The sequence below is a fragment of the Mizuhopecten yessoensis genome, unplaced genomic scaffold (genome assembly GCF_002113885.1).
Source record: "Mizuhopecten yessoensis strain PY_sf001 unplaced genomic scaffold, ASM211388v2 scaffold1595, whole genome shotgun sequence".
NCBI classification, from domain to species: Eukaryota; Metazoa; Mollusca; class Bivalvia; order Pectinida; family Pectinidae; genus Mizuhopecten; species Mizuhopecten yessoensis.
Genome location: NW_018404125.1, coordinates 551513 through 570688, shown reverse-complemented (window position 1 = coordinate 570688; position 19176 = coordinate 551513). Strand labels below are relative to the sequence as shown.

General features: G+C 37.3%; 1 protein-coding gene across 5 annotated transcripts in view; it reads left to right on the top strand.

Moving 5' to 3' along the window:
- The window catches only part of LOC110465918 (DNA damage-regulated autophagy modulator protein 1-like), a 174195-nt gene that overhangs the window by 136816 nt on the left and 18203 nt on the right, over positions 1-19176 (top strand). For all 5 annotated transcript variants that reach the window (XM_021522099.1, XM_021522125.1, XM_021522091.1 and 2 more), the window contains one exon: positions 2661-2821. In XM_021522099.1, coding sequence (XP_021377774.1) covers positions 2661-2821 — 161 coding nt within the window. The remainder of the gene's footprint in view (positions 1-2660; positions 2822-19176) is intronic.

Below are 19176 nucleotides of genomic sequence, written 5' to 3'. Positions count from 1 at the left end.
TGCCAATCCAAATAACCTGAGTCTTGCTAACATTAATCTTTAATCCGGAAATTTTAGAAAAACTGCTTAATTCATTAAGTACTTCTCTCAAAGATCTTTCAGAGCCATCTAATATAAGTGTGGTGTCATCTGCATACATGGAAATTAGGATAGGACAGTCTTTGATTTCTACACCTTTAATATTTTTGTTATTCTTTAACCTGATTGATAAAACTTCCGCACATAAGATAAATATGTATGGCGCTATAGGGTCGCCTTGACGACAACCCCTTCCAATATGAAAGAAGGATGACAAATTCCCTCCCTGATTAATAGCTGAATTGACATTTTTATGTAAAGTTTTAATCCAATTTCTTATACTATTTCCAAAGCCAAAATATTTAAAAACATTATCCACAAATTTCCAAGAGACAGAGTCAAATGCCTTCTCAAAATCAATCATAAGTAACATTCCTGGGATATTCTGATCTTCTGTATACTGCATAATATCATAAACAAGACGGGTATTTTCTCCAATATAACGACAAGCTAAAAAACCTGTTTGATCACTACTTATAACCTTATCTAAAACTGTTTTTATTCTAGAAGAAATAACCCCTGATGTTATTTTGTACACAATGTTCAATAATGATATTGGTCGCCAATTTTTCAACAAATGTCTTGGTTTATCCCCTTTTGGAATGCAAGTTATAATCCCTTGTTTTTGAGTGACAGATAACTCCCCAGAAGAATAGCCAAAATTAATTGACCGTACCACAAAACAACCTAACTGCTTCCAAAAACATTTAAAAAAATCAGTAGTAAAACCATCCGATCCTGGGCTTTTATTATTTTTCATATTTTTTATAAAAAAACGCCCAGCTTCCTGGAGTGTTATCTGCCCTTCAAGCTCTTTAGATTCATTATTTGTCAACTTGGTACATTACATTTTTTTAAGAAGTTATTAAGATCAACATTATCCACGTTATTATCCTTATACAGGCTTTCATAAAAGTTCTTAACTTTTATCAGTATATCTTCCTGCTTAACTATAATGTCTCCATTGTCCTTTTGTATTTTTGGAATAATTTTTGAAACAAAATTCCTATTTTCTAAGTTAAAAAAATATTTGGTCGGTTTTTCACCCTCCTCTACCCACTTTGCCCTTGAACGAACTATGCTACCCTTAATCTTATCTAATCTAATACCCTCAAGCTGTTTTTTCTCTGTTGCCAATGTTTCTAGATCAACAATATCTTCAGACTCCAACTTCTGTATGTTTTCTCTAAGCTCCTTCTCCCTTACATTTCTATTTTTTTTCCTATAAGATGCATATGAAATTGTCTCACCACATAGTTCCATCAATAAAGTTTCTATAAAAAGTTGATCACTTATAGTAAACTGTAAATCTTCCCCAGGTATGTCTTTCAAACAAGTAATATTATATATTGGCAGGCAGTAAAATTCTTTAACCCTTAAAATTGTTTTTTTAACTAAGTCATGATATTCAGTTTCCTGTAAAAGAGAGTTATTTAGCTTCCATAAACCCTTCCCTTTCCTAAATTCGTTCAATTTCAATGATAATATGGGATATGAATGGTCTGTTCTGTACCCTGCCTCAATACTTGAACCTTGAATACTGGTTAAAAGAGATTCAGACACAAGAAAGTAGTCTAGCCTAGCCTGTTTTATTGGGGTCCTTTTCCTCCATGTATATCTCCTAGTCTCTTCATGTTGATCCCGAAAAATATCAATAAGCCCATTATTCTCGGAAATTTCTAACAGTTTATTCCTAGCCCTTGGGTTGTTAATATTCTTGTAGCTGTTATCATAATCTAACTTAGGGTTAAGAACACAGTTAAAATCACCANAAAAAAATCTGGGCAGTCTTGATTCGGACCATACACAGTTACGAGAGTAGTTTTTGTGCCTTCTATTATAGTATCAAGCGCTAAGAAATTTCCAGAATTGTCCTTTTTTTCCCTTAAAATCTTAACTTCAAAATTATTATTAAACATAATAGCAACACCCCTAGCATTTGACCTAAAGGAATTGAAAAAACAATCACACCCCCATTCATTTCTAATAGCATGTTCATTTTCCTGAACAAAATGCGTATCTTGTAAACAATAGATGTTGTAATTTTTTTCCTTCATGTATGCGAAAACGTCTTTCCTTTTTAACTTATCGCCCAGACCCTGACAATTTGCTGATAACAATGTTATTCCATTCACGTTACACCGCTGTCATACACGTGACGTTTTACCCTTGATAGTAAGTCTGGCATCCCTGTGAGTAAAGAAAGAAAAAGAAGGAAGAAGAAAGAAAAACCTAAAATCATATGTTTGAGTTCAAATAATGTTATTAATATCGGATATGCGCTGAAATGATTGTTTCTGTGATGAAAGGATCTTGAGTTTGTTGCCATTAATGTTTTTGTGATGCTTTTTGTAGTTGTAATGAATAATACTGTGTTTTTGTATGCTCAATATTACAATGTATAACAAAGAAATGTACATGTACCCGTTTATTTTATGTGTTCTTTGGGGTAATAATGATGAGTAGCCTGCTTAAAATACTGCTATTCTTTCGCATTCGTAACGAATGTGGATGTACATATACCGGTCAGTTGTAGATGGTGATGATTTTTTACGGAAAACTTACTTTTTTTTCTTTTTCAGTGGCAATGAACGCAGAGATGCGGTTTAAGTATGTAGAACTGATGTACGAGAGGATGTCTCTGACACCTCGGGAGAAGACACGACTCTCTACTTTGAACAAGTCAGCTCTGTATCTCAGCCTGGCGGCTGCCTTCGGACTCCTTATAGTGGCTAGCTTCCAGGTAACACAATCTGACCCAGTAGGATTTATAACCCGGATAGAACTAATTATATAAAGTATGTTCAACTTTTTAAGTTCTATTTCTTAGAACTCATTTACATTTTCTGCTCAAACGTAGGATATGATAAAGATATTTGTCAGATTTAAAGAATCCTATTTTGACAGGAAATTAAAAGAAATCTCATTACATTTATTAAAAGTATATGAAACAAATACAATTAAAAATAGGGGAATCACGTCGTTAGTGAGTTAGCTGTACACACATCGATCCGATTTGTGACCGGTTGACACAATCATTCTTGGCTTTTATCTAGTCTATGTCAGGGTCTATGTCTGTGTCATCAAAATTGAGTCCAAATTGTCTGGCACGACTCGGCCTGAAGGTTGTAAATTGCGGTAATTTGGCAGTCTGTTCCTTCACTTGTTCTAAAAAGACCTATCATCCTTAAAGAAGTCCCCAGGATACCCTTCAAGTCTCTCGTGTTTGACAGGGAGCATTAGGAAGATGACCAGTCACAGGGTTAGACAATTAGTTAAATTCAATATGTCTCTATCCGTCTTAAACTTTTACCTAATACCAAATGAAGGAACATTCGGTAAACTATCATTGGTGAACTGGAGCGTCTCAAAAACACAGACATTATATCGGTTTTCAATCCTTAACTCGGTGTTCGTAAAACATACAAAGATTACCTTGCAAGGGTTTTTCTCACGAAAACCTACCGTCTTATCATTTCTTAAACCTATCATGTAATCGGCAGATGTACTGTGAAACACGCACATATCTAAAGGGATTGATTTGTATAATACAACTTCAAAGGAAAGCTGTATACGACGTTTTTATCTGATCAAGGTCTACTTAACGCTTTATCACATTGCTTCACGAAGTGGGAGGTATTTGGTGTTTGCTTCGTCCGTGCATGCGTGCTTATGTGCTTCTTCCGTCAACTTTTCCTTGAACAGACTACTATTCCTAAACGGCTTAAGAGATATACGCTAAATTTAGCATGGATCCTCCATGGACCATTGTTGTATAACTGAAGTGTTTGCCGCACCCCGTCACTCCATCAACACACCCACTGGTGTGAAAAGGGCGAGGCAGATTCAAGGTCTAGACGTTACCGATGAAGGCACCTGAGATCACAAAGCTTAAGTTTTGGTTCGATACCCTCTTTTTATCAGTTTCGCTTTTTTTCAAGTAAGGGAGATCAACAATAATACAGAAAGTTGTGTTAGTGTTCAGTGTAATTTAAACTAGTTAAAAATATTTATCTCTTCTTTTGAAAATATTTGTCATTTTCATGTCAGAAAAAACAGTTTCTACCACAATACGCTGTGTTATTCCACTCTCAGGTCATTGTATAAACATGCAGACTGTTGAATAAATAGGGAGCCTGAAGTTGGTTCCTAGTTCCTAGTTCCGTTTAAGATAAACGGAACTGGGAACCAGACCCTAGTTCCGTTTATCTTAAACGGAACTAGGAACTAGGAACCAACTTCAGGCTCCCGAATAAATATTAGTTATACACCACACGTGCTATATGACCTATCGTAGTTTTGTTTGGTCGAGAAGATGAACCTTGACCGGACGACTTTTTTCACGCGCTTTTTGCCGCGGGTTGTTTTGTTTACGTCGTCTGCTGTCAACATCCGGCAAATGTTGGTGACTTTTGTGAGGCAATGCGATGGGAAAAGGAGGTTATTATGGCAATACCAGAAGAAGATGATGCTTAAAGACTTCAGGCAAAATTGCTACAGACGCTCGATATCGTTTCGTCCAGGTCGTGAAACCCAGAGACGTAATATATATGTCTCTGTGAAACCCAAAAAATATCTGTAACAGTGTCGGAAAGTATTTCGTTCTCCCCATGTCCCGTCATCAATATTTGGAAGGTCTGTCTATGGCGGAGCTCTCACTATAAACGTCAACCATAGAACCTGTCGAAGAAACGTCCCAGGCCTATGGTTTTGGACATTGACAGCGATAAGCTCGTCTTCATCACTGTGGGAGGCATGACTTCGCACGATATGCTTACACGCATATAGTCCGTGGTTAATTTATATTAATTAATGCAATATTGCATACTCTCAATATCTAAAGTCGTTCATCTATTTAATTTTTTTCACGAAGTTGCTGCCGAAACATTAATTTTGAAAATTATTAAAGGACCGGTTTCCAAAACGGCCCCTTCTCTGATTCAAATTTCCTGTTGGTGGTGCATTGCCCATGCCGTTGTGGTCACAAATCTATAAAGTATAAAGATTTAGGTCACTTGGTTTGTTTTTTATGGCTCCTCAAAGTTGTACCTTTCAGAAGCTGTCTAAGTGTTGATAAAATGTGCATGTTATGTAAAATATTAATGAAAATCTAATCAAATGATGGTCACCGTAAAGAATACATTCATGGCATGATTGTGACAAAAAATCATGTTTCCATCGCGCCATTTGGCTGTTTTATGGAAGAAACAATCTCAAAAATGCCATTTTCGATGATAACATTTTAGACACAAAAACTGTGTTTTTTAGAGAATACACCCTTTTATGGGCGTTGGATGCAAACCAATTTTTATCCTATTAAACAGTACGTAATATGCTATTGATGAGAGGAAAAATCATCAAAATGTAAGTGGTGGAACATTTTCAAATGTTGGGTTGAATTAGCCTATGGTTGAATTGCCGATTTTCGACTTTCTTTAGATAATTAACAAAAAAACGAGAGTATTTGCTCGGTATGTTGAGAATATGTACACAGATATGAAAAAAAGTGAGAGAAACACTTTTTCATAAAAAAAATCCAAGATGGCTACTTCACAAGTCCCCGTGGTTGAAGACATTGGCTGACAAATAGACAGAACAACAAACAAAACGTGTTCCTTATGATTTTGGTTGGTTTTCGCATTTACGGGAGTGTTCATAGCTACGGGCGATTGTATAATACCTATATTTATAAGTTTGGTTAGTCACATGGTAACGGGGATCTTTCATATCGAGCCCCAAACATACTTTCGACATATGCACTCCGTTGCCGCATGGAAAACTATTTCAAGTTTTGTCGGAATTTCTTTACCTGTGGTTGTAATGGTCGAGGGTTTTCCAGCGTCCTGTAATACCCAAGGTAGTACAAGATACTGGAGATGTGCGCACACATTCCCATCGTTCTCTCTCCAACTGGGCACTGGCAGTAGTAGTCCTTTATTGGGGCCTCAACATCGGGTGAAACGGTGAACCGTATCCAAACGTTATATTTCGTTTGGCTTTTGTGTCGAGAATGTATTTGACATCGGAGAAGGTCTGGGGAGTGCTGGTAAAGCCACACCTCATAGTCTCCGTCATCACTTAAATGTTCGGCGATGTAACCAGGAGCCAGAGATATCTGATACGTTCCACACGTAATGGTTCTCAAGTAATCAAGATCGAGACGGGGAAACAGTACGGAAGATGCATCCATCTTGACAAACTCGGACCTTGCCCGTCTAGATAGATCCGGATCTGTCTTGACTCTCTGAGCTAAACCATTCGGTGTTGTCAAACGGTCCTTCATACGTTCAGCCATTAGCCTATCTTTGGCATCTCTCTCTGGAGATCTCTGGTAGATCGGTCCTCTAATACCATTCAGACAGGCTGTGACGGTTCGAAGCAAAGCCTCGATGACATTGATAAAGCTGTTAGACACCAATTGCGTTCGGAAGAACGTCCAGTGTTTCAGACGACCATGATAGGATTCCACAATCCACCTCGATTTGGTGATAGTTCTGTCAAGATTTGCTTGGACGTCAGAATGTTGACTTTGACCGGGTTTCAGGTATGACGGCATGCTAGCATTGAGGCCAGAGGCTTCGAGAACTGGTAGGACATCTCTAAAACCTCGGTCAACGACAACGTTGTCGTCTGGTTGTAGCCAAGTAACTAGCTTGTCCATGACTTTTTTTGTAATTGTAGCATCATTTTCGCTGCCAGTGAATGGTCCTACTGTGTCCAGAATGTAGCCATCTGGTAAGGCGATGCTCATGAATTTGAGATAGTTTCTCTTCTTCTGGCCACAGTAGGACATTCTCTGGAGCTTGTGGTCGGAGCTTTTCTGGATATAAATATAGGTGCCATCTAATATGGCAGTGGCTTTATCTCCAAAAAATGCTTCTGAAAAGACAGTATTGTGCCCGAGCAACTGTTCTCTTGTCAAGTGATCCGGACCTAGAAATTGTGGGACTATCGATGTGTCTAATGCCTGTACTATGGAGTGGAAAGTTTTGGACACACTTGACTTGGAAATTCCAAAAAGAGAAGAACACTGACTCCAGGAAATGTCGGTTTTCAGTTTTACCCAGAACAGTAATAGAGCATCGTGTGTAGTCTTGGTATATATACCAGATGAAAGATATGGGGAACAGTGCGAGTGGATTTCGAGGAACTGATCTTTGGACCAACCTGTCCAGGCCATGCATGCCGAGTCATCAAGAGAAGAAAAGCTTATTGTAAACGCAGACTGGTTCTGTGAAAGGACGTGCGACACCTCTAGGAGGTCATTAATGATTTCGGACGATTTTGATGGTAACTGAGATTCCAAGGAACCTCTACCATCAAGGACAACCTCTGTAGACGGATCTAAGTCGTTACCAATAAGGTGAATGGAGCAGACGCGGGATGAGGTGGGACACCACAGTTTGTGTGAATAGATCAGGTGATGTCTTGCACGTTTTGGTAAGACTGATGATTTTGTTCCATTTCTTGCAAAGGTAACAAGACAGAGACAGCATTTTTTGTGTGAAGATGATCCATTCAAAAGATCATGAAGGGTCAGCAACGGCAGGATATGGGACGGGGAGTCGTCTTCTTCCCTCTATTTCCTGGTTCTGCTCGGGTTCAGGTTCAGGCTGATTTTGTTCCGAAGATACTTCATGTAGCACTTCTGGCAAATAAGTGCTTGTTCCTTTGCTGACATCAATCCTTGTTGCACCAGCGTATCTAGGAGCCATTTATATTGTGGACTATTTACATTGCGTGCACTTCTGTTCTTATTGCCACTACGTTTCTTGAAGTATACTTGACACCCTTCTCCAACACATTTACCCTCCATCTTGAAACAATAACGATTGGTTTATGAAGCGTCGATAAAGTAACAAAATAGCAAGCCACCGATGATTGCTGTAAACAGCTAATACTTAGTAGTTTGGTACAATTATGCGAAAATGTGTGATAAATAACGAACAACTAATTACACAAAATAACAAGACAATATAATAAATCACATTCAATACCTCCAAGAAGCGCAGAATTGATTGATTACTTAGAACAAAATAAAGTATTTCATATGGATAATCTATCTATTCGATGTGGCGTGGTCGGCAGGCACAAAGAAAGTGAGACAAGTCAGGGTCCCAACCCTGACAGAGCCACAACGCTTTGGAGATGGGACAATAAAACAAGGAAAGTGAGACAAGAATAGCTAGCGTCGAGTCAATGATTCCGTAAACGTATAGACAAAGACAAGAAGATACGGATAAATGTACAAGGCCACACGATCAGAAAATTCAGAAGAGGACAACTTGAGATAGAACAGTATTCATGTATCAGGGTGTCCTCAGTGTAAATCTTTATATCGATACTGTTTATTTAGTCGTTACACATCATAAAACTGTCATGAAAATATCCGCTCTGATATTCAATATAAAAGTTTGTATATAATAAGCTATATAATAGGGTTTCAGACAAGGTTGTTACTCATTTCCCCTTTTCTTTCAATTTACAACCACATTCAGGCGGCGATATGAGAACGTTCCACCACATGGAATTAGCTGATTTTTGGTACACATATGAAACAAGTAAAGCTCTATCCGATTTTCTGATGGAAATTTGCATCCAAAACTATATAACGGGAGAAAATTGCAATTTTATGGCATTTTTCTTCATAATTGTGTCTCTGCAAGTGCATTTTCATCCGAGAATTTTTTTTTTTATGTTTTATGAATAAACACGATGTTTTGGAAATATTTATCAAAAGAAATTTATACTATGTTGCGAATTACAATTTCGAGATAACCTTCTTTTATTTACGAACTTATGTCTTTGATGCTGAAATTGACAACTTTATAAAAATACATTTTCACTGAAATTATGAAATCTGGGTGTCGGAAAGGTGTAAAATTATTCTTCGGAAAAGAAAAAAACAGTAGTTGAGCTAGATAAGAAATTATACGGGGGCAGGCTCCTATGGAGAATTAACATTACTGGAAACAGGCCCTTTGTAAATGAAAAGTCATTTTTGAATATAAATGAGTGATTTTTTACAAATAGGTCATATCGCTACGGAAGCTTTGTCAACAAAATGTGTGTATGCTATTCAAATCAGGAAATACTTCAGCTGTTTTCAACTGAGATTGTGGTAGAAACAGATCACCCGACTCGTGGTTGTTGAGTATGGTATTTATTTCCCTCTCGTTAATTAATTTTCAAAAGTTACTGAAAGACACTCGCTAAAGCTCGTGTCTTTTGTAACTTTTGAAAATTAACTAACTCGAGTGAAATAAATACCATATTCAACAACCACTCGTTTTGTCACCTCCATTTATGCTAATAATGTTTTAAGTAACAATGTGTTTATAAATAAAATATTTAAGTGATATTTCAGAACAATTAATGTTCACGTAAACGAAGTGGTAACATTTGGAGTTCTCAGTTTAATTAGCTTGTTTTTCGGTATATTACTTTAATGATTGTAATATTAATGGTCTAACAAACAAATCAGCTGATGAAATTATTGTCTTATTTTTACAATGAAACCGATTCCTTGCTGTTTATTCTTGTAGAAGCTTATACACGGCATTGTAAGTGAGACTCCCTCCAAACTAAACATGCTATATAATTATTAGTCCTGAGCTGAGAAGTTGGGAATTAAATGGTATGTACGTCAACATAGCTACCCTGTATAAATATACAACATATCATTGGATGGACTAAGGGGGCGAATACTTTACTACATATCCGCTTAATATGACCATCCCTTAAAACTAATAAGCAGTTAAACATATTGGACAATGATAAGGCCTTAGACGCGCGTGACTACCACGCTTGACCACACTTAATGGTGTTTAGATAAAGCATTTTGACGGAAATCCCACAAAATACAATGACTGTACTAACAAACACGTCGCTGGGGAATCGATATCTATGTGTCTCTGTACTTAACATTAAGTATGTTACTAAAAAAGGTGTTATTGCGATTCCATGGCAACATGCGATGTACATCATAAAAGGATGTCATTTGGTTTGTTTCTTACAATCATGTTCATCCAGCCGGTAACAACACGTCCGGTCCGTAATCACAGAAGGGATGTGCTATAGAAGATACGACTCGGGGCGTGCCTTGAAAAACAAACTAGGTATCTGCTATAGCCTCGTGCAAACCTATGAATAGCCTAGAATTACGTGTGTGTGTATCATTCGGTACAGGAGTATATTAAGGGTCTTAAGTATAGGAAGCAATACCATGATTGAAACGAATATTAATTGGATAGCCACGAACGCATTGCAATAATGGAGATATTAAAAACGAAATATCGAAACAAAAAGTATAGATATCAAATCCTTTCAAACCATAGAATATAGCAATTTCACGTTATATATGATGGAGCTAAACGTAAACGCTGATTGGTGTATTGATGTAAAAAATTTAAGCTTTAACATCGACATATTCCGTAATTCAGTGGTGTTGTAGAGAGATTTCATACTGTACAAATTAATTGATGATTTTACATAAAGGTACTCCAACAAGGTTCAATTCTAGACGCGAGTGTTAAACAACGAAACACCAATCAAAAAACAATTAAGTCGAACCAGAAGGCTCAACGTAGCAAACATGTTCAACATCAACGCTCTTGCCATTTCGTCCATTTATGTATCATAGATTGAACCGGAGGTCAATCAAATGGATATATAAATTCCCCTGTAAAAATGCTTCAATAGAAATATAACAAAGGAAACGTTTTCTGTAAAACTCTTTATAACCTCGCAATGTACAAACATAAGCTTTGACCTAGTATTCCATGTTAACCATTCCAGAAAACCCATAAATCTTAATCCTATAACGCTGAAAACAAAATGTTAGAGTAAAAAAATACATTCATTGTAAGTTGTCATCTAGATATAATCTGCTATTTATCTGACGTGTTATCAACTATATCGTAACATGAGCTAGTTCGATGTAATGAAACAGTTAGTTGTTTAAGAAATTCATATACATATGTATCTTTAAGAATTATAAGAATAACTATAAAAAAGTAGGATGCTAAATATATTGATTGTATTTTCCTGGCCATGCTTATCACATAACATTAGACTTCGCAATGAAAAAGAAAGCGCTAATTTCCTTTAAACTAAATCATATTAAAATATAATGGTCTTTGTACTAGATTCCATCCTCGCCCCTCCTCATGTCTGCCGCCTTTGCAATAACGTTGCACCATTTATCACCGATATTCCTTTACGTTACAGCGTGTTCTGTCAGAAGTGCAGTAGATGGTAAAGTTTAGTAAAAATAAAAATTAGCCGACATTTCCTGCCCAACAACAATATTCATTTACTGTATATCGTGTGGTAACAGTACAGATCTCGACTAATAGTTTATAACGAGGTTTTAGTATAGGGCAGTGGCTTTAGAAGTGGTTTTTTCCCCAGCATACTTGTAACCCTACACCCTCTCCCCACTCTTCTGTTATTGGTTTGTGATGGCAGTTCAGAGTCAGTATTATCTTCATCTCGAGATACAGGTGAAATAAAACGACAGTGATGGTTTCCAATGGCAAATGCTACGGAAAGCAACACTGAAACGCAGTTAATGAAAACGAAATGACAACATTAGAAATATCGTTTGCATACAGAAGATTTTATTGGAAGGTAAATAACCTTTCTAATGAGGTCGGGACTGACCGGTAATAATGAATTGCATTTCAGGCGAGAGGCGTCGTTTTTCAGTCAAAATAACAAATGATGCCACTTTTGGTAAGAAGCCAATTAGACCGATCATTAGGTGGCCGTTATAGCCACACTGCCAATAGCCGTAATAAACACGTAGAGAAAGCCCAACTGACAGGCACGTCAGCAGTGATCGGCAATGGCCCTTCAATTCATCACCCAAATCGTCCCAATCAGGATTTGGAAGAACTTCGAATATGGTAGTTGTTGTTCTCTGTCTGTACGTGTTTGTCTGTGTCCTTGTTTTCCTGCTTACCAATGCTGTTTAATTGAAAATGAATAAACCAAAGGATGAACAGCCCATTCAATCAAATGTCGATATCACATATCATCCTTAACCTATTGTCAATCTCGCTATCAAACTGCTTTCTGTTGTGCTTGTCTGCAGAATCGCCACGGTAATCCCACGTCTTTAGATACATAAGGGTAGAGATTCTGTGTGGAAATCATACACTCGGTTTCACCTTCCACTGATGTTCTAGTGATATTGACGATAAGTCTGTCCCGCTAGCCCGTAGAGCCTAGTAGTTAACCAAATACAGATTGCATCTTTTATAATTCAAGTCATTTGATTTCGTTTATCGTACTAATTTTTATTCATATGATGACTGATAACTAAGAAATGTCCTGTTCATTTGGATTGATATGATTTCTTATAAACAGTAGCAAATAACTCTATCTAATTGTGATGAATTTCTGTTTCTGTTTCTTTGTGCATGTAACGTCAGTATACATTAGAATACCATTGAAGGTGTGTGTATAGTGTATGAAGTGTGTGTAGTGTGTAAAGAGTGTGTGTATAGTGTGAATAGTGTGTGTGAATAGTGTGTGTGTAAAGTGTGTGTGTAAAGTGTGTGTGTATAGTGTGTGTGGTGTGTGTAGTGTGTGTTTACTGTGAATAGTGTGTGTGGTGTGTGTAGTGTGTGTTTAGTGTGAATAGTGTGTGTGGTGTGTGTAGTGTGTGTTTAGTTTGAATAGTGTATGTGTAGTGTGTGTGTATAGTGTGAATAGTGTGTGTGTATAGTGTGTGTGGTGTGTGTGTGTGTGTGTGTGTGTGTTTGTGTGTTTTGTGTGTCTGTATAGTGTGTGTGTGTATAGTATGTGTGTGTGTTTTGTGTGTCTGTATAGTGTGTGTGTGTATAGTGTGTGTGTGTGTGTGTGAAGTAAAGTGTGTGTAGTGTGTGTATAGCGTGTGTAGTGTGTATAGTGTGTGGGTGTATGTGTAGTGTGGGTATGTTTATAGTGTGTGTGTATAGTGTATAAATAGTGTGTGTGTAGTGTTTCTGTTTCTTTGTGCATGTAACGTCAGTATACATTAGAATACCATTGAAGGTGTGTGTATAGTGTGTGTGTGTGTGTGTGTGTGTGTGTATAGTGTATGTGTGTGTATATAGTGTGTGTGTATAGTGTGTGTGTGTGTATAGTGTGTGTTGTGTATAGTGTGTGTTTGTGGTGTGGTGTGTATAGTGTGTGCAGTGTGTGTGTGTGTGTGTGTATAGCGTGTGTGTGTATAGTGTGTGTAGTGTTTAGTGTGTGTGTGTATAGTGTGTGTAGTGTGTAGTGTGTGTGTGTGTATAGTGTGTGTAGTGTGTGTGTATAGTATGTGTGTATAGTGTGTGTGTATGTGTGTATAGTGTGTATGTATGTGGAGTGTGTGTGTATAGTGTGTGTGTATATAGTGTGTGTAGTGTGTGTGTACATATAGTGTGTGTGTGTTGTATGTGTGTATAGTGTGTGTGTGTGTAGGGGGGTGTATATATAGTGTGTGGGTGTATAGTGTGTAGGTGTATAGTGTGTGGGTGTGTATAGTGGGTGCATAGTGTGTGTGTGTATATAGTGTGTGTGTGTGTGTATATAGTGTGTGTGTATAGTGTGTAGTGTGTGTGTGAAGTGTATGTGTGTATAGCGTGTGTATGTGTGTATAGCGTGTGTATGTGTGTATAGGTGTGTGATTGGTGAAGGCAGGTGGGGTGGCGGCGTGGGAGGGCTAATTTTACTATGCGTCCAAAATATCAAAACGGTACTCTCGGTGGTTATAGAGCTCAATGAATACTGGGTAGGACTTCCGAGTGACATCACTAAGGACTTGTCAATTCGCATAAAACTAAATGTTTCTTAATTGTTATTTTTGTTTGATAGCAGAGATAATAACATTTTATTCTTTTTTAGCTCACCTGGCCCGAAGGGCCAAGTGAGCTTATGCCATGGTGCAGCGTCCGTCGTCCGTCCGTCCGTCGTCCGGCGTCAATATTTTACTTTAAACAACTTCTTAATAACCAAAAGGCCTATGGTGATGATATTTGGCCAGAAGGAAACTAGGATGAAGGGCTACCAAGTTTGTTCAAGTAATTGACCTTCACCTATTGTCAAGGTCACAGGGGTCAAATATGTTTAAAACTTTAAACATCTTCTTCTGAATAACCAAAATGCCCAGAGTAGTTATTTATGGCTGTTAGCATGCTGGGATGAAGGGCTACCAAGTTTGTACAAATGAATGACCTTCGTCCATTTTCAAGGTCACAGGGGTCAATTGTCTTAAAAAATCTTTATACAACTTCATTTGAATAACTGAGAGGCCTAAGCTAATGATATTTGGACAGTAACATGCTAGAATGAAGGGCTACCAAGTTTGTTCAAATGAATGACCTTGACTTATATTCAAGGTTACAGGGGTCAAATATGTTTAAAACATCTAAACAACTACTTCTCAATAACCGAAAGTCTTAGGATAATGATATTTGGCCAGTAGCATGCTGGGATAAAGGGCACCCAAGTTTATTCAAATGAATGATCTTCACTTATATTCAAGGTCACTGTGGTCAAATATGTTTAAAACTTTTGTGCAACTTCTTCTGAATAACCAAGAGGCCTATGATAATGCTATTTGGCCATTAGCATGCTGGGATGAAGGTATACCAAGTTTGTTCGAATGAATGACCTTGACTTATATTCAAGGTTACAGGGGTCAAATATGTTTAAAACATCTAAACAACTACTTCTCAATAACCGAAAGTCTTAGGATAATGATATTTGGCCAGTAGCATGTTGGGATGAAGGTATACCAAGTTTGTTCAAATGAATGACCTAGACTTATATTCAAGGTTACAGGGGTCAAATATGTTTAAAACATCTAAACAACTACTTCTCAATAACCGAAAGTCTTAGGATGATGATATTTGGCCAGTAGCATGCTGGGATAAAGGGCACCCAAGTTTATTCAAATGAATGATCTTCACTTATTTTCAAGGTCACTGTGGTCAAATATGTTTAAAACTTTTGTGCAACTTCTTCTGAATAACCAAGAGGCCTATGATAATGCTATTTGGCCATTAGCATGCTGGGATGAAGGTATACCAAGTTTGTTCGAATGAATGACCTTGACATATATTCAATGTCACAGGGGTCAAATATGTTAAAAAACCTTTAAACAGCTTCTTCTGAATAACCAAGAGGCTTAGGATAATGATATTTGGCCAGTAGCATGCTGTGATGAAGGGCCACCAAGTTTGTTCGAATGAATGACCTTGACTTATATTCAAGGTAACAGGGGTCAAATATGTTAAAAACCTTTAAACAACTTCTTCTGAATAACTAAGAGGCCTAGGGTTAAGGTATTTGGCCAGTAGCATGCTGGGATGAAGGGCTACCTAGTTTGTTCAAATGAATGACCTTCGTCCATTTTCAAGGTCACAGGACTCAATTATCTTAAACAATCTTTATACAACTTCTTCTGAATAACTGAGAGGCCTTAGCTAATGATATTTGGTCAGTAACATGCTAGAATGAAGGGCTACCAAGTTTGTTCAAATGAATGACCTTTACTTATAGTCATGGTCACAGGGGTCAAATATGTTAAAAACCTTTAAACAACTTCTTCTCAATAACCGAAAGGCTTAGGATGATGATATTTGGCCAGTAGCATGCTGGGATAAAGGGCAACCAGGTTTATTCAAATGAATGACCTTTACATATATTCAAGGTCACAGGGGCCGATGATATTTGGTCATTAACAGGCTGGGATGAAGGGCTACCAATTTTGTCAAAATGAATGACCTTCGCCCATATTCAAGGTCACAGTGGTCAATATATGTTTAAATCTTTAAATGACTTGTTCTGTATAACCAATAGATCCAGGGTTATGATATTTTGCCAAAAGCATGCTTGGTTGGAAGACTTTAAACTCTGTTCAACCTAATGTCCTTTTTCTACATTCAAGGTCACAGGCGTCATATGTTTAAATCTTTTAATAGGCTCTTATGAGTCAAACACTGATATTCTTCCTGTAGCTGCATTTTAGTCCACTTTAAAGATTACAAGTGTGAGATTAATACCAGGTGAGCAATTCAGGCCCATTGGGTTCTTGTTAAAATAGCATACTATAAATTTATACAGCTTCTTCTGAACAACAAAGAGGCCAAGGCTAATGATATTTGGCCAGTAACATGCTAGAATGAAGGGCTACCAGGTTTGTTCAAATGAATGACCTTTACTTATATTCAAGGTCACAGGGGTCAAATATGTTAAAAACCTTTGAACAACTTCTCAATAACCAAAAGGCCTATGATGATGCTATTTGGCCAGTAGTATGCTGTGATGAAAGGCTACCAAGTTTGTTCAAATGAATGACCTTCGTCCATTTTCAAGGTCACAGGGGTCAATTGTCTTAAATCTTTATACAACTTCTTCTGAATAACAAAGAGGCCAAGGCTAATAATATTTGGCCAGTAACATGCTAGAATGAAGGGCTACCAGGTTTGTTCAAATGAATAACCTTTACTTATATTCAAGGTCACAGGGGTCAAATATGTTAAAAAACCTTTAAACAACTTCTTCTCAATAACCAAAAGGCCTATGATGATGCTATTTGGCCAGTAGTATGCTGTGATGAAAGGCTACCAAGTTTGTTCAAATGAATGACCTTCGTCCATTTTCAAGGTCACAGGGGTCAATTGTCTTAAAAATCTTTATACAACTTCTTCTGAACAAAGAGACCAAGGCTAATGATATTTGGCCAGTAACATGCTAGAATGAAGGGCTACCAAGTTTGTTCAAATGAATGACCTTTACCTATATTCAAGGTCACAGGGGTCAAATATGTTAAACAACTTCTTCTCAATTACCAAAAGGCCGATGATGATGCTATTTGGCCAGTAGCATGCTGTGATAAAGGGCTACCAAGTTTGTTCGAATGAATGACCTTGACTTTTATTCAAGGTCACAGGGGTCAAATATGTTAAAAACCTTTAAACAACTTCTTCTGAATAACTAAGAGGCCTAGGATAATGATATTTGGCCAGTAATATGCCAGGATGAAGGGCTACCAAGTTTGTTCAAATGAATGACCTTTACTTATTGTCAAGGTCACAGGGGTTAAATATGTTAAAAACCTTTAAACAACTTCTTCTCAATAACCGAAAGTCTTAGGATGATGATATTTGGCCAGTAGCATGCTGGGATAAAGGGCAACCAGGTTTATTCAAATGAATGACCTTTACATATATTCAAGGTCACAGGGGCCGATGATATTTGGTCATTAACAGGCTGGGATGAAGGGCTACCAATTTTGTCAAAATGAATGACCTTCGCCCATATTCAAGGTCACAGTGGTCAATATATGTTTAAATCTTTAAATGACTTGTTCTGTATAACCAATAGATCCAGGGTTATGATATTTTGCCAAAAGCATGCTTGGTTGGAAGACTTTAAACTCTGTTCAACCTAATGTCCTTTTTCTACATTCAAGGTCACAGGCGTCATATGTTTAAATCTTTTAATAGGCTCTTATGAGTCAAACACTGATATTCTTCCTGTAGCTGCATTTTAGTCCACTTTAAAGATTACAAGTGTGAGATTAATACCAGGTGAGCAATTCAGGCCCATTGGGTTCTTGTTAAAATAGCATACTATAAATTTATACAGCTTCTTCTGAACAACAAAGAGGCCAAGGCTAATGATATTTGGCCAGTAACATGCTAGAATGAAGGGCTACCAGGTTTGTTCAAATGAATGACCTTTACTTATATTCAAGGTCACAGGGGTCAAATATGTTAAAAACCTTTGAACAACTTCTCAATAACCAAAAGGCCTATGATGATGCTATTTGGCCAGTAGTATGCTGTGATGAAAGGCTACCAAGTTTGTTCAAATGAATGACCTTCGTCCATTTTCAAGGTCACAGGGGTCAATTGTCTTAAAAAATCTTTATACAACTTCTTCTGAATAATTGAGATGCCTAAGCTAATGATATTTGGTCAGTAACATGCTAGAATGAAGGGCTACCAAGTTTGTTCAAATGAATGACCTTTACTTATAGTCATGGTCACAGGGGTCAAATATGTTAAAAACCTCTAAACAACTTCTTCTCAATAACCGAAAGGCTTAGGATAATGATAGTTGGCCAGTAGCATGCTGGGATGAAGGTATACCAAGTTTGTTCAAATGAATGACCTAGACTTATATTCAAGGTTACAGGGGTCAAATTTGTTAAAAACCTTTAAACAACTTCTTCTGAATAACTAAGAGGCCTAGGGTTAAGGTATTTGGCCAGTAGCATGCTGGGATAAAGGGCTGCCTAGTTTTTTCAAATGAATGACCTTCGTCCATTTTCAAGGTCACATTGGTCAATTGTCTTAACAAATCTTTAAACAACTTCTTCTGAATAACTAAGAGGCCTAGGGTTAAGGTATTTGGCCAGTAGCATGCTGGGATGAAGGTATACCAAGTTTGTTCAAATGAATGACCTTGGCTTATATTCAAGGTTACAGGGGTCAAATATGTTAAAAACCTTTAAACAATTTCTTCTGAATAACTAAGAGGCCTAGGGTTAAGGTATTTGGCCAGTAGCATGCTGGGATAAAGGGCACCCAAGTTTATTCAAATGAATGATCTTCACCTATATTCAAGGTCACTGTGGTCAAATATGTTTAAAACTTTTATGCAACTTCTTCTGAATAACCAGGAGGCCTATGATAATGCTATTTGGCCATTAGCATGCTGGGATGAAGGTATACCAAGTTTGTTCAAATGAATGACCTAGACTTATATTCAAGGTTACAGGGGTCAAATTTGTTAAAAACCTTTAAACAACTTCTTCTGAATAACTAAGAAGCCTAGGATAATGATATTTGACAAGTAATATGCCAGGATGAAGGGCTACCAAGTTTGTTCAAATGTATGACCTTTACTTATTTTCATGGTCACAGGGGTCAAATATGTTTAAAACCTTTAAACAACTTCCTCTAAATTAGCCAAAGGCCAAGGGTGATGATATTTGATCATTACCAGGCTGGGATGAAGGGCTACCAATTTTGTCAAAATGAATGACCTTCGCTCACATTCAAGGTCACAGTGGTCAATATATGTTTAAATCTTTAAATGACTTGTTCTGTA